General features: G+C 33.6%; 2 protein-coding genes and 2 pseudogenes across 2 annotated transcripts; 1 reads left to right on the forward strand and 3 right to left on the reverse strand.

The window, feature by feature from the left end:
• Window positions 1–4465: 4465 nt before the first annotated feature.
• LOC120180843 lies at window positions 4466–7067 on the reverse strand (annotated as a pseudogene).
• A 162-nt stretch (window positions 7068–7229) lies between these two features.
• On the reverse strand, window positions 7230–7679 carry LOC120180971. The gene is made up of 2 exons (XM_039186236.1): window positions 7454–7679; window positions 7230–7333 (listed from the first exon to the last, which is right to left on the reverse strand). Exons 1-2 carry the CDS (start codon window positions 7677–7679, stop codon window positions 7230–7232), a joined length of 330 nt encoding a protein of 109 aa, XP_039042167.1.
• Window positions 7680–9526: 1847 nt separating this feature from the next.
• LOC120180972 lies at window positions 9527–11147 on the forward strand (annotated as a pseudogene).
• Window positions 11148–11289: 142 nt separating this feature from the next.
• LOC120180974 (protein PSK SIMULATOR 1-like) lies at window positions 11290–12861 on the reverse strand. Its single transcript, XM_039186237.1, has one exon. The coding sequence runs from the start codon at window positions 12859–12861 to the stop codon at window positions 11290–11292; it is 1572 nt and encodes a 523-aa protein (XP_039042168.1).
• Between the last annotated feature and the right edge of the window lie 3175 nt (window positions 12862–16036).

The following is a 16036-nucleotide window of genomic DNA, read 5'->3' on the forward strand; positions in this document are numbered from 1 at the left end:
TACTTCCGACTGAAATTCACGACGAACGACGATGATTCACGACGAAAGGTTTGAGGGGTTTTGTTCCTCGGTTGACAACGAACACGATGGTTGTTTCGGCTTGTCGTTTGGAGGTCGGACGGCGAGTAGATCGGAGTTGGAAGTAGGGAGAACGGGAGAGGAAAACTGGAAAATTTTCCAGAAACATACGGGAGTCTGGGGGTTTATAACATCTCATAATTAAAAATGGCTAAACCAAGAGTTTAGCCACTGAACTTCCTGCACTTCTTAAAACGGTCTATCAACTTTGAAATCTTACAATTTAATCCCTTATTTCTTTCAAAATACCAAATTAAATCCACCAATTTATATTTTCTTAAATTTAGCCCCTAAATTGGGGTGTTACAACATAAACATAATTTTTGAGACGATTATCAAAAGTCTAACCTTATAACTTGATATTAATAGCTTAAACGAATTTAATGAATCAATATTCAATTTTTCCTTTAGGGGGTATCGATACACCCCTTGAGGTATCGGTACCCTTACTGTATTCTATTATTTTTCGTTTAAGAGGGTATCGATACACATATATAAGGTATCGATACACTCTGCCCAAAATAGGTTTTTTCACCCGAAAATTCATCAACTCTTCTATGAATTTCCTCATACAAAGCTTCTTTCATACCACTAAACTCAACCACAACCATTTTAACTAACTTTTATCTTTCCCACACCTTATTATCTCCCATACTTCATTCAAATTCTTAAACCTAAGAATCATACCCAATTCTCCAAGTTATCCAAAGTTAGTTTTAACACTTATAACTTATTATTCACACCTATGACAAGTCAATTTCAGCTTCTAAATCCATTTTTACATCTTTATTCAAAATTTCACTTATCTCTTTCTTATCTTTAATCCTTCACAACTTACAAATATTTGAGTTTCTATAACCTTTTTTATCTCCATCATGATTCCTAAGTCTTCCTTAACCAAAACCATACTTAAATTTTAAGGATTAACCAAAAGAAATCAAACTCACCTTGGCTTGGAGCTTCACATTGGAGAAGAGAAGAAGATCCTAAACATGATCCATGTGGGTTATAAAATAACCCCACAATTATTATTTTATTCCATCCTTTGATCAATGACCTTTTTGCCCATTTCCTTCTCCTTCATTTATTAATTCATCCTACACCAACATCTTTAAATTAATTCCTAAACTTTTCAATTTATTTAATCTGATCATTGAATTTTAAAATCTTACACTTGAATCACTAACCCGATATTTAGGATGTTACAAGTCGAACCATTATAAATCCTTGTGCAAATTGTTTCATCTTTATACTCCTTACCCCTAACATCAAAAATTTACTTCACCCCCATTTGGTAAATTATTCAGTTGATCATTTTGAGCTTCATCGAATCCTAACAATTGATATCAGAGTTTGACTCATTAAAAGGTCTAACAACCTTAAGATGATCCTTGAAGAAGCTCTATCCATTTTCGACACAACCAAGAAGATGACTTTCACCTCAAACCCGTTCCACATAGAAGACTCTCAACCGATCGACAAGCCTCCATACTTCAATAGAACCAACTATCGACATTGGAAGAAATTAATGAAGCTATTCATCTAATCCAATGATCTTGATGCATGAGAGATGATCGAGAATGATTACTCTTCTCCAAAGAAGAAAACGAAGGAGTGAAGTGCCCAAGAACGGAAGAAAACTCAACAAAATGCTAAGGTCATGCACATGTTGTTTTGTGCATTTAGTCTCAATGACTATGAAGGAGTTTATTCTTGTTCAAATGCCAATGAACTTTGGAATAAGCTTGAAGAGATCCATAAAAACAAGAAAGAATAACCAAAAAAGGTGGTGTGTTTAATGGCTCTTAAAAAGCCCAAAGTATCTTCTAATTAATGAATCCATTTATATTCTTTTGATGAGTTACAAGATGCATATGATGAATTATTTTTTGAGTTTGAGACCATGAACTTTAAATATAAAAAAAATGATTTCAAAACTTAAAGTTGAAAACAATTTTCTTTTGAAAGCAAAAGTTGATTTTGAAAAAGGATTTATAGCTTTCAAAAAATGAAAATTGAAAATTTGAAAAAGAAAATTTTGATTTAAAGGTTAAGTTTGAATGCTTAACAAAAGAAAGGGAAATCATTTTAAATAATTCATCTAATTTCATAATGACAAAATACTCACATTGTCATTATCATTGTCACAAGAAACATGCTTGTCTTTTAAAGAAAGGAAAACATTTTAAAATTAGACAAGTATGTGTTCCTAAGTAAACAAGGGGCATTGAAACTAACGTTCAAGGATCCAAAGCAATTTGGATACCAAAATCCACATAAATGTCTCTTGTAGGTGTGTGAGAGAAATGTAGATGAAAGTGAAGATATTCAAATGCTCTAGCCATACTTGATATGAAATAAGTAACCTCTATGCTTATTTTGATTATCATGCATAATTGGTTGTTCATTTAGTTTAAGCATGCATACGTTTTGATTTTAAATAATTTAAGGTTTTCTATATCTAGTATGTTTAAAAAAATATTGTGATGAACATTTTCTAAAGTTTTAATAATTTTCTATAAATGTCTGTTCATCATAATGAATTTTGATCAAAATTGATTTTAATGCTTTCTTTTTTTTTACAAATTTTAATTTTTGACCTTAATTTAAATGTTTATGCATGTAATTTATTGCAAATTATATATCTCTAATAATTAATATCAATTTTTTTTCAAATGCATAACATTTTTGGATAATTTTATGCACATATACTTAAATACAACAATTCTTATTACATAAAACAGGGTTTTAAACAGCGACTAAATAGCGGTATCGCGGCCGTAATATCGCGGTTGCGGCGATTTCGAAACCATTAACGCGAAAAATAACGATGTGAAGAGGGATCATACCAATAGCGGCTGATCGCGATCGCAATTTAACGGATCACGGCCAATCGCGGCAATAGCAGACCACTATTCCACTATTATTATGTTATTTAATTTAAAAAATAGGTTTTTTTATTAAAAAAACCAGCTCATTCGAAAAAATTCACGATCGCGATATTCGCAATGACCAAAATAGCATCCATTGTATTCACAACCGAGATAAACGCGACCGAAAACGTGACCGCAAATGCTATTTAAAACCCTGACATAAAGTATATTAGACTTGGATATACTGAATTTCATGTGATACTTTTAAAATCAAATTTTTGTTTGAAATTTTTTTTATTGAGGGGAATCTTTGATTTTTCAAATGATTTTATACTAAAATTTTTACTTTCTCTCCATTGTTGTTTTGAACCATTAAATTTGAATTATTTTTATATAATAAAAAGGGAGAGAAATATAAGTTTGAAAAATTCAATTTCTCAATGAAAAATAGAGAATTTTAATATTTTCCAAATATTTATCTTTTTCATGAAATATTTTATTAAGGGAGAATTTTGCCAAAATTTTTTTTTCAAATGTTTTGTTATATTAAAAAGAGGAGATTGTTGAACCATATTTTATAATATTTTAATATAACAAATTAAGACAAAATATTTTTGGATTTGATTGAATTTGTTCAAAGTTTTCAAAAAAAATTAAAGTCTATTAAACTAGAATTTGAGCACAAAGCAATTTTCTGGGTATGTAATATCAATACTGTTCTTACAGTATCGATACTATATGAACAATACTGATATTGTTCATGAGGTACCGATACCAAATGTAAGAGATATATCGATACTTTCTAGGTAGTATCGATACTACCAGTTGTTTTTCAAATTGCTCAAATTCCAGAATGCAAAATATGTACCGATACTCAAGGGGTATCGATAATTCTTTACACAGTGATATCGATACCATGAAGCATAATATCGATATTGGTCAAGCCCAACGATCTTCAACGACTAGTTTATTTAAATATTACAAATATAATATCGATACTCATTATAGGAGTATCAATACTCATTATAGGAGTATCAATACTCCATGTACTAAGCAGTTTTATTTTGAAGAAAATTAATTCTCCACGACTTCAAAACATTCCCAACGGCCAAAAATTACCACAAACTCATTCAAACATATAAAAAATATGTTGAGGACATTTGAAGAAGGTTGGAAAACACCTATCCAAGCAATCAAACACAAGAGAATAACTTTTCATTCTTATTTTTCTTTCTCTTGTAAATATTAGTGTTTTAGTGAGCTTAATTTTTGTAAACACCTTCCTTTAAGAGGTTTTCTTGTTTACATCATTTATTCATTTTGTAAAGGGAATTGATTCTAGCTTAACTTTTAAAAAACTAGAAAATTGTAAATGTTATCTCTTTGTATTGGAAAAAAAAGAACAAATTAGTGAATTTATTAGAAAATCCTAAGTGATGAGCTTAGGTAATGGATGTAGACTTGATTGAGAAGTCGAACCACTATAAATCTTTGTGCAAATTGTTTCATCTTTATACTCCTTACTCCCTAACCTCAAAAAGTCAATTCACCTCCTCTTGGCAAATTATTCGGTTGATCAATGAGCTTCATCAAATCCTAAGAGATAACATCACTTCCTGAAGCAAAGAAAATGGATCATTTAAAAACTAGGTCGAAAGAATTTGTTACAAGTTGTCAGTCATACTGTTAAAAAGGGCAAACTTTTGAAATAAGAAAACCTGCAAGGAAAAATGAAGTTGGTTAGCAGCACGCTCCGACAAATTAAAGACATTTAAAACTAGGAGCAACAATCCAAGGCTGCTAAAAAGCATTTACAAAGTATAGTTATACATGCTAGAACAGACTATAAGATCTATTCAACAAAAACATTTTGCAGAAAAAACTACTACATAATATCCCCTTTTCAGATTGGATCTCTGGTATTTTAAATAGAAGACTTGCATACTTTATGGCAAAAACTTCAAGAGTAGCAAATTACTGCTGGTTCAAGTAAAAGGAACTGACCTTCTCAAATCTCAGGAGGGAGACCAATGCCCAAATTTCCACAAGAAAGGATTATACCTTCTGCTTCTTGTAGGATCTCATCAAAATGGTTTAAACCCTGAAAATATAAAAGAAAGTGACATTCTTATTCACAACTACGGTAACCAAAACCCACATATTCATCATTCACAATAACATAACATATAATGCACCTCTATATTTTCAATCTTAGCAAAAATTTGTGCCTGAGAGAGTTCACCCAGCTTTGAAAGGAACTCACGAGCCTACAAAGGGCATACCAAGAGCAATCAGAGAACTGTTAAAACTTCAAAATACCACAATGATATGCAAAAGTGATACTTACATGACGAACATCTTCCGCATGTCGTGTGTATGACAGAGAGGAAATTGATTTTGTTTTGAACTCCCCAAGAACTTATAACCTGAAGCAGGTATCATGAGGTCAGAAAAGGAACTATGTGGAAATTATCAATGTAACAACTTACAACGAGAGAAATCGCTTTCTGTCACTTGTTAAATGGGAATAATATTCTTACCTCCTTGTCTTTATCAGAAAGAGTAGACAACTCAATACAAATTTGAGAGGCGTGCAAAGTGAACAATGGACCAGTTAATGTTGAAGTATTCTTTATCACACAAACCACATCATTTCCTTGTACCTCACTAACCTGCACAAGTCAATTCACAGTTTAGGCAATTGAAAACGTATAGGAATTCTGATTGTAAAGTTCAGATTCCCTAATTAACCACTCCACAAATAGTCGTATCAGTAGTTCCTCTTTCCTTACCTCCAGCCATACGGATGTGGTTTCACTCCCAGTAAACAGGTACTGACCAATAAAAATAGTGTCTCCCTTAAAATCCAGATTGATAGACTTGTCAGTCGATTGCATGGACAAAAGGGAAACCACCACAAATATGAACTATTGTGAGATAAATACAATATAAATGATACTAAATCATCCGTATCATGAATCCATAAGCATTACACTAGCCAATACAAACCTCCCAACTCCTATTTAATGAAAAGCTGTTCATAGAGCCATCAGCCATGAAGTCTAAAACAGATTGTGTTTTAAACAGGGCTCATAGATACTTCTCACAGCCAAACACCAAATTGGATACACAGTGCAATGAGAGGTAGGGGATTAGCATTAGACCTTTGACAGTCCATCAAAATTGATTGGCAATAAGTTTGAAGATGCCTCTTGTCCTTCATCCGGTGTCAAAATAACAGTAGCATCAGCCTCAAGTGAAATTGCTTTTTCGCTTTTATTTACAACTTGCAACTCAGGGCCCACTGTATCCAACATAACCCGGTAGGGAAAAAAACCAAATACAAATCACTGTATGTTCTAAAATGCCACCATCTCCATCAAACCAAATACAAACAATTATCCATTGTTTGCCATACTCAAAATTCAAGGACAGTCAACTCCCTTTAAGAATTTACAGCAAAAGTGATAAAAAATGTCCTAATATAACATCAAAAACCACTTAAAAGAGAAAGTTTTCTGTTTTTTTTCCCTGACCACATAGGTTATATTAAGATGTACCATTTCTCTAGGAAAGAAACACAAGTTACAGAACTAACAAAAATCAACCAAAATACAAAGAACGAACTGCACAAAGCTTTTTAGTTAGCTTAACGGCCGCCTTTAAATTTTCTAAAGTTTCCTGATGATACTTCGTGTCATGCCACGAGAAATCGAACCTAGCCACTAAAAAAACAAATAAACAAAATAAATATTACTTCCAATAACACAGTAATAACTAAACACACAATGTGGCAGAAAAAACAGTACCAGACATTCCAGCTTTGAGACAACCAGAAATAACCTCAATGGATCGAGACTTTGGACCTAAAGTTCCCACTATCTTCTTCGTTGCCGGAAAAAAAAACTCTGAAAAGAAGACAACAAACGAATCGGTTTCCAAATCTACTAGGATCCGATCAGGTTCCCTAAGAAAACCAAAACCCAAAATAGATTGACTTAAAAACGAAAGTGAAACTTACAGCCTTAGATGACTCCAGGATTGAGACCATCCTGATTGGCTCCTCCAGAAGCAAATGACCCGAATGCATTCCCCCCCCCCCCCCCCGACTAAAACAAGAACATATTTACTTTCTTGAGAATCCTTTGAGTTTATATTTATTTACTAATTCTGATGCTTCGTAAAACCTTGAAACCGAAGAATAAGCTCTTGATCCGAGTTAATCATTCTTGTCATAATCGAATGCAATACAAATAACAGGAACCTCAGGAAACAAAACTAATCCTCAAGGTTCCAGCTATAACAAATTTGACTATAGCCATCTCCCAATTTGCTGACTTTCCTACCAGCTAGTCTTAACCTGACAGTCTCCTTAATTCTAGCTACAATATTCGAAATAGTAGAGTCAACATTTCGAAAAATTCTCCAATTATGTTCCCTCCAAATCAAAGAGATAGCACTATTCCAGGCCAGCTTCATCACAAGAGATAACAAGGACTTACCTCGCAACCTAGGAGCCCACGTAAATTTCGAATCCCAGCACATAACCATCCTGTTCAAATGGAACAAGCGCAAAATCTCCTCCCAAACCTTTTTAGAGAAGTCGAATTGAAAAAACAATTGGTCACAGAACTCCATCACACGTCTACAGAGGACGCACAAGCCATCGACCTGCAACCCAAACGCAATAAGCCTGTTTTTAGTTGGTAAACGATCCAGAACCGTCATCCCAGCTATGATCTAGTTCCTGGGAATATAAGCATGGTGCCCCCACAATAATTTAAATATTATATTAAAAATAAGAAAATTATATATTATCAATTTCCATGAACCCAAAATAATACTCACTTGGCTGGTTTTTGAATATTTTAATAAATCTTTGTGATTAGGAGAAATCATGAGCTAACTTGAAAATCCTCCAACAAATAGAAATTTTCCATGGAGTAACCCAAGCTCTAAACTTTGATGGTGTTTAGCTTACTGGAGAAGACATTGTAACATCTCAAAATCTGATAACCTAGATTTATTTAGATTTGAGTGTTTAAAAATTGAAATTTGTTTTTGCTATTAATTAAACTTTATTATTCAAACTACATTACCTTTGAATAGTTATTTTCTTTATTGATAATCTGATAATTTTTAGTTAAAATATAAATTGGTTAAATAATTGGTTATTAGTGTAGTCAAGGATTAAAATGAATTAATTAAAAAGTTGAGATCCTTAAAAAGAGAATTAAACCAAAATGAAAATGAGTGACTCAATATAGAGAGGTCAGAAAATTGGGTAATTTATGATGGGTTACTCAATATGGAAAATAGGCTTTCATTATTGTTAAAGTCACTCAATATGAAGCTTATTTACAAAATGCACCGACTAGCATAACTGTGGCTCCAACTCATCCAACTCTTAATACTTAATTGAATGACTTCAATAGTAATAGTAAAAGAAAACATTATTATATCTATAAAATTTATATTCAAAGAATTAAATTTACAGATATATATATATATACATTATTAATAATTAAAATAGATTTTGAAATATTCGATATTTTGAAAGATAAGACTTCAGCTATACCAACAGAAATGACAACAAAGTTGCACATGCACTTACATTGCAGGGCTTGCGGAAGTTCGGAACTAGGTTGAATATGCCTCGAAAATCGGTTGAAGATCGACTGTTTGAATCCATATCTTAGAAAAAATAATATTTTCTTTTATATTATTAGGTCATTTAATGAGTTCTACTTTAATCAAGTTTTAATTTAATAACCACGAACCAACTTACCTTAGTGATGGAAAGAATTGTTGTTATTCTTAGAGGTTATGATTTGAGCACCAATCACTATAAGGATGATTGGACAATCATTATCAAATGGTTGAGAACATTTAAAACATATATTACTTTATAATCAGTTTAACTTAATAAAAAAAATTAATTTAGTAAGATAACTTACTAGTTAACCAAAACATTATTATAGCAACAAAATACGACACAATTTATTTAATAAAATTAAAAGAAACCTTTACTCAAACAATCCAACTCACCATTATTTAGCAACTTCTGCATAATCTGATAATAACCTACTACTACTCCTACTCCGACTCCGACTCCCACCAAAATTCACCCAAAACTGTTCATCACTTTTCTTTCATACGTTCAGCAGATATTTTCCATCTATTTCTTTCTGCTGCAAAGTTATTATCTGGATTATCATTGTATAATGTATTTTTATTGTCTTTAATTACTCAATAAGTACAATGAGTGCATGTTTAAATTGTTATATTTAAACACAAGATTCACGTATAGTCCATGTGAGATTTGAAAAATCATTGTTAAACATGTTGATTTTTAGTTGTCAAGTACATGTCTTAAACTTGATCAAATTTAGGTCCTAAACTGTCAACTGTTTTTTTTTTATGAAATACTCTGGATACCATTATAAAAAATTGTCATTGACTATTATATCGACATAAGTCTAATCAAGTTCAGGATTCTTCTTTAACAACTCAAAATCAGTATGCTTGATTATGTGTTTCTCAAATATCACACTATTTAGATATGCACTCATTAAATGATTGAAGACAATGTTAATACACGTGTGTCGTCGTCGTTATCAGGCGTGACTCATGTTGGTGTAAATATGTATCTTCAACAAATATCATACATATTTATTCTTTTTGGATAAAAAACATATATTTATTTTAATGTTTTTGACTATTTTTTTTTATTGTGACTAAATCAGTGACCAAACTCTTATGATTGTATCGCCACGCCTATAAAACTCTGCAACCACCAGGACCCCAGGGTGGCCAATATTAGTCAACTTTTTCCACCTTGGAACTTTGCCTCACCAGACACTGGCCGAGCTCAGGGCAAAGTAGGGACCGGTGCTTGGTTTGAAGCTTGGGTCAGTAAAAACTGTGGTCATACAATCCTCCATGGCAGCCTCCAAATTGTTCAAGAACCATGACCATGATTTCTGCGATCGTAAATATCCCGTTGACTTGACTACTCATGATTACTGTCTAGGATCGCTTGCGTTCGGGAGATATGGCGAGTCGTGGCGCATGCTTCACCGTATTTGCTCAAAGGAGCTCTTAGTGAACCGACCAACCAATGAGACGACTCGTCTACGACGAAAGTGCACCGACGACATGATTCGATACATCGAGGAAGATGCAGCGGCAGCACATGGACGGGGAGAAGAAGGTAAGGTGAATTTGGCTCACTTCTTTTTCCTCATGTCGTTTAACCTTGTTGGCAACCTAGTGTTGTCAAGAGATCTTTTGAGTTCTCAATCAAAGGAAGGGAAAGAGTTCTTTGACGCCATGAAAGAGGTGATGGTATGTGCCGGGAAGTCGAACTTGTCCGATTTCCTACCAGTGTTGAAATGGTTGGATCCCCAGGGGATCAAGAGGAACATGGTTCGGGAGATGGGTCGAGCCATGAAAATTGTGAGCAGCTTTGTTGAAGAGAGGATTGATGAGCTAAAGCTCCCCAAGGACAAAACAAACAAGGACTTGTTAGATGCATTGCTGGAGCATACAGGTGAAGGAACAATATCAAATCAGAATGTTATCATAATCATAATGGTAAAACTGCATCTGCAACAAGAAGATTATTGTGCATTATTGAATATGTACGTATAATTCTGTGTAATGGAGGACATTTTTGTTGTGTAGGAAATGTTCTTTGCCAGCTCCGAAACAACAAGCAGCACCATCAAATGGGCAATGGCGGAGCTGCTCCGTAATCCTGAGTCAATGACAAAGGCGAAAGAAGAGCTGGACCTAGTTATCAGGGTGGACAGGAGGGTTGAGGATAGTGACATGGATAATCTGCCATACTTGCAAGCTGAGATAAAAGAAACGCTGAGATTACACCCTGCACTTCCTTTACTCATTCCTAGAAATTCCATGTTGAGAGACCAACTATTTGGGGTATTTGATACCCAAGGGGACACAGATTTCGAGTTGATCCCTTTTGGTTCAGGGAGAAGAATTTGTGTAGGCATCTCATTAGCTCACAAAGTAGTTCATCTTGCTTGGCTAGCTTGCTACATTACTTTGACTTGGAGCTTGGGAACAACATGTGCCCCGAAGCTATCGATATGAACGAAAAGGGTCGGGATTACAGTTAGAAAGCTCATACCATTGGAAGTAATACCGAAGAAACGAGTCATGTATCCATGACCATGGCATTAGACAAAACTAATATGCTAGTCATGAATACACTTATCATATTGATCATGTAATGCTTGAGTAATGCTAATTCTCTTATGAGGCTAAAGCAAACTGATATAAAAAATTGCGTACAGCCAGTGCCGGCAGAGTCTCAAAAAGCTATATTATTGTGTGCTCTATTGACCCTACAGACATAATTAAGACCAACAAGAAGCTCAGTAATAGCGGCTTCGGTTTTAGCTCGATTTGCAAAGTGGAGTGTCTGTACTAAAAGTACATTAGACCGGGAAACCATATGCTGTTCCTTAAAACTGCGTTCGGAGTGCCACCTAATCATGTTGTGAGCAAGAGGAGCCAACCATCCCAATATCCAAACTAGTACCAGACTCCGTTCTGCAGAAACGGAAGCACTAGAGATTAATGATGCCAAAGTCTTTGCATTCGACTTCAGTTTAGCAAGCAGAGCAGTTCTCAAAGTCGAAGGTAACATATTGTACAGGTCGTCTCTCGCATCGAGGCCTATCATGTGAGGTGCTGAAGCCAGTTTCTCAATCAAGACAATAATGTGTGCATAGCGGAGAGCTAATGCAGCATCACCGAGTGTCGACATAGGAGCATCCAACAAGCACTTGGTATCGAAAACGGATAATTTAGAATAAATTTTATCATTGCCGAACACTGACTCCATCTTTAATTTGTTTAACTTGTCGATCTTTCCGGTGTAAGCACCAATGAACCTGAAAGGTCCAGTGCCAATCCGCGTGCAGCTGTCTACAATAGGAGAATTACTTCCGACTGACATGCATTTTTTAAAAGGTCCAACTCCGACACGACTGGACCGTATCGTTTTCGAATATGGCATCTTGCCATGTAACGCAATCAACTGATAACGAGAGATTAGTTGCTTGCCACTGATCTGTTCGGACTTATTATTATCCGAAGGATATGCTGAACATCGTGGTCGAGCGGAAAACGAATCGCTGGGCGAAAAACAGAGACTACTAATAGATTCAAAATCTTTGTTCCCACCTATAAGTACCATTTGGTTGTTGCGGAAGACATATTTTATCCTCTCGAGCATTGTTAAAAGTGATCTCAACAGAATTCGAACAACATAGTCATTTGTTCGAACCCACGGAGACATCTTCCGTAGATTTTTTACTTCCTGGCGCTGCAACATTATTTTCTTTTCAAACTCGAACAACTTCACTCGATCCCACCCGGCATTTCTCCGCATCCTTCTTAGAGTTCGCTCCTGTTCCGCCAGCACTTCCAACTCTCGAGTCAACTGCATCGTAACCGCCACGAATCTCTCCATCTTCTTCACTTTCCTCTCCATCTTCTTCAACCGATATTCCCACCCAAGCCAATACGAATTGTTCGAAATCGGGTCTTTTATCAAGTTTTCGAAAGAGTGATACACGGGGTCAGTGCATTTCTTCCCAAGCCTGGCCACGGATGTTGCCAGGGTTCCGAAATTGTTGATTATCTCATTCAGTGCAAGATCCATAAGGTAATTTTCATTGTCGGATACGAGTCTTCGAATTCCGATCGAGTTCGTGATCTGTTTCCTCAACTTCAACATCTCTCCATCGTCCAAAAAATGCCACAAATTCACCACCTTCGACATCAAACCGGCGACTTCAAATGCCAAGATTCCAAGCACCTTACCATTACTCTCTGAACCACTAAACCACGAGTCCATCACCATCTTACGTCCCATCTTCCGGATAACTAACAGGTTAAGCACTAAACAAAGATTTAAGGGAACATAAAACAAAGGCAGATATTAGACAATACATAGACAAAGGCAGATTTGAGCGAAAAGCTGCGACCAATAACGCATAGAAGGAAGAAGAATAAGAAGAGGGGATGCTTATAAGTGTGAAAAAGATAACGGGTGAGACAAAAAGAGACAGAAAAACTCGAAATCGGGTTAAAAATAGAACGGCAAAGTGCGGACAGTTTTGGGTTTATGCTGGTGGATATCAAGGAAGATGATGTAAAACTAAATGTTTGATGAATAAATTAATACCATTGAAGGATCGCTTCAATCTGTTTTATGCTTTGTTTCACGTTAGTCTCAACTCAAGTGAGCATTTTAAAAGAGCATATGCCTTTTTTAAGCATTGGAAATGGATCCATTCACTTTCAACAACTCCAATGTATCACCATCATCATCATTTCAAGCAAATGTGACTCGTATAGTTTTGGGTAAACTACCTTTCAGGTCACTGAACTATGTGAACTAAAAGATTTGTCAATTATATCACTAAACATTCGATTTGGTTTCAATTAGATCATTAACGAAATTGATGGCATGTCTTTTTTTATAATTAGGATAATAATAAATTTAGTCATTATTACATGCATATTCTATCAATTTGATCATAATTTTAACTAAAAATGATTCATCTGATAAGATGATGACACATGCATCATCATCTTATTGGTGACAATATAGAAAAATAGGGACTGAGATTAGAATGGATCAAACTTAAACGTAGGGCAACATCTAACGTTGTACTAAGATAAGTGTTTACACTCATATTCGTCGAGATTACCCCACCAAGCCCAATAATGGTTAGGAGTAGCCCAACTTGATCTATTCATTTTTTTTTAATTTTGAGTTATTCGAATCAATTTGAATTTTAATTTTAGTTTTCGAGTTTGAACCAAGTCCATATTTATTAATTCAAAAAAATCAAATTTGACTATTTTACAATTTAGTCATTGATTTCCTTATTTATTCAATTCATCATTTATTTTAAGTCAATTTTAATCAAATTTAAATCATACACTCCCAAATTTAGACCACATGCTCCAAAACACTATACAATACTTATGTAACTTCAATTTATATTATTAATATTAAATTCTTTCTTTTTTATAATTTAGTCCTATTTTATTAAGTTCAATCATTTGTTGACTTTTTTTTTATTTTTTCATCCCAGGAATTCATTTGACATCTTTATACTCTCGTCAATAATTTATCCTAAAAAATATCTTATTTAAAAATAAATTTACATATATTTTATAATTTTAGATGTTATTTAATAAAAATATTGTAAATCTTAGTTACACATGTGAAAAACAATATGGAAAAATATACGTGTATATATCTTATGTGATTAGAGAAATTCATTTCAGATGAAACCAAGGGCAGAGCTCCCTTAGGTCCCAAAGGGACCCCGACCCCTTTAAAATTATTTTATATTCGATAAATTTTGATCTAATAGTATTTTAGTTAATGAAAAATAAGTATTTAAATTAAGAAATATAAGAATTTATTATATTTAATCAAGTGGTGGGCGAACTAAAGAATGATAATCCAATACCAACAACTGGTTGGTTTAGTGGGATGAGGCACTATATCCCTTAAGCAAGGCCAGGAGTTCGAATCTGCGCGATTGCAAATGGAGCAAACTGAGTTGGGAGGGTCGCCCTCACCTCTGCAGTACCCGATCCGAATTAGTAGACCAATAGATTGGAAATCGGTAGTTATACAAAAAAAAGGGAATATGATAATCCAATGTTCTCAATTTTTTATTCTAATAACAATTTACGTCATTATAAATTTAATTATTAGAAAATTATAAATTGTTTTATGAATTGTGAGTTTAAATACATAATAAGTCATTATATTTTTCTTAAAAAGTTTAATATTTCGGTCCTGTCTATATCTAATCTTGGCTCCGCCCCTAATTGAAACTAATATATATCATAATATAATAAAAATTAAAATATGTACAATAATAGAGCGAAGATGAACTCTTTTCAAGAACAAATAATGTTTGAGTTGATTTCTAGTCAATGTTGATGTTTTTATGTGATTTATCGTGTAGTTTTTTAGTATTGGATCCATTAATGGCTTCTGCAAGCAAGTCAAAGAAAAAGAGAAAACTAGTTAAGCTTCTAGCATTGAACGAAAGTTGATTCGGTGAGTATATAAGTTTGTTGCATGTTTACACAATTTATAGTGTTATTTAGGGATTTAGGAGTCGGCTAAACCCTTGTTCTAAGCTCCCTAATAAGTCATTCTTTCTCCTTACCTTAATTTAATTTTTAGTGCATATGTTTACGAGTTATATATATGTTCCAAGTGAATTTTCAACAAGATGGATATGGTTTGATCATTGTTTTAATGCACCTTATATGATTTATGAAATGGTATGTAAAAAGCTATGATTTTACAAGTACGTGTTACAACTAAGTATGTATTAGTAGCACTTAAAGTGCACACATAAAATGAAAGGGACGAGATAATGTATATGATTTTCAAATAAATTTACAGTAGTGAACAATGAATTTAAAACAATATATACGTATATGAAACATGAACCTATTGGTTTATTAACTCCTTTGAGAACTTTGGATATATTTGACATATATATATATATATATATATATATATATATATATATATTCTCTAAGCACACCAAGTGGGACTCTAACCCACAATCGCTTGATTAGATGTCAAGCGCCTTATCCATTAGCTCATGAGTGGTTACTGAAATATGAATTAAATTTAAATTTTATATTTTGTATTTTTTTTTTGTAACAGGACGAAAAAGTTTGGCATTTTTAGGGAAATAATGTTCCCGCTAAAAACATTTAGGAAAATACATGACATTGGAGATTATTAAGGGATCTAGACCGGTTACAATGTAGATAAAATTCGTTAGGTCCGCACGATATTTATGAAGAATATTATTTTATTAAAAATGTCGTTCAATACTACAAGTTTCAAGGGTTTTATTTTTTTTAATTTAATTTATTGAAACTCATCAGGACAAGTTTTAAAAAAATTAATTTTTTTACTGTTAGTGATTTTTTATTATAAAATTTTAATATATTTTTTTAAAAAATTAAGAGGAACTTGTCATTAATATAATAAT

This window comes from Hibiscus syriacus, unplaced genomic scaffold, assembly GCF_006381635.1.
Source record: "Hibiscus syriacus cultivar Baekdansim isolate YM2019G1 unplaced genomic scaffold, ASM638163v2 tig00112503_pilon, whole genome shotgun sequence".
In the NCBI taxonomy this organism is placed as follows: Eukaryota; Viridiplantae; Streptophyta; class Magnoliopsida; order Malvales; family Malvaceae; genus Hibiscus; species Hibiscus syriacus.

Coding starts and splice junctions, on each gene's coding strand:
- LOC120180971 (XM_039186236.1), bottom strand. CDS start 7,679: ATGACGGTTCTGGATCGTTTACCAACTAAAAACAGGCTTATTGCGTTT. Junction 7,334..7,453: donor GTGGGCTCCTAGGTTGCGAG/GTAAGTCCTTGT, acceptor CGAATATTGTAG/CTAGAATTAAGGAGACTGTC.
- LOC120180974 (XM_039186237.1), bottom strand. CDS start 12,861: ATGGGACGTAAGATGGTGATGGACTCGTGGTTTAGTGGTTCAGAGAGT.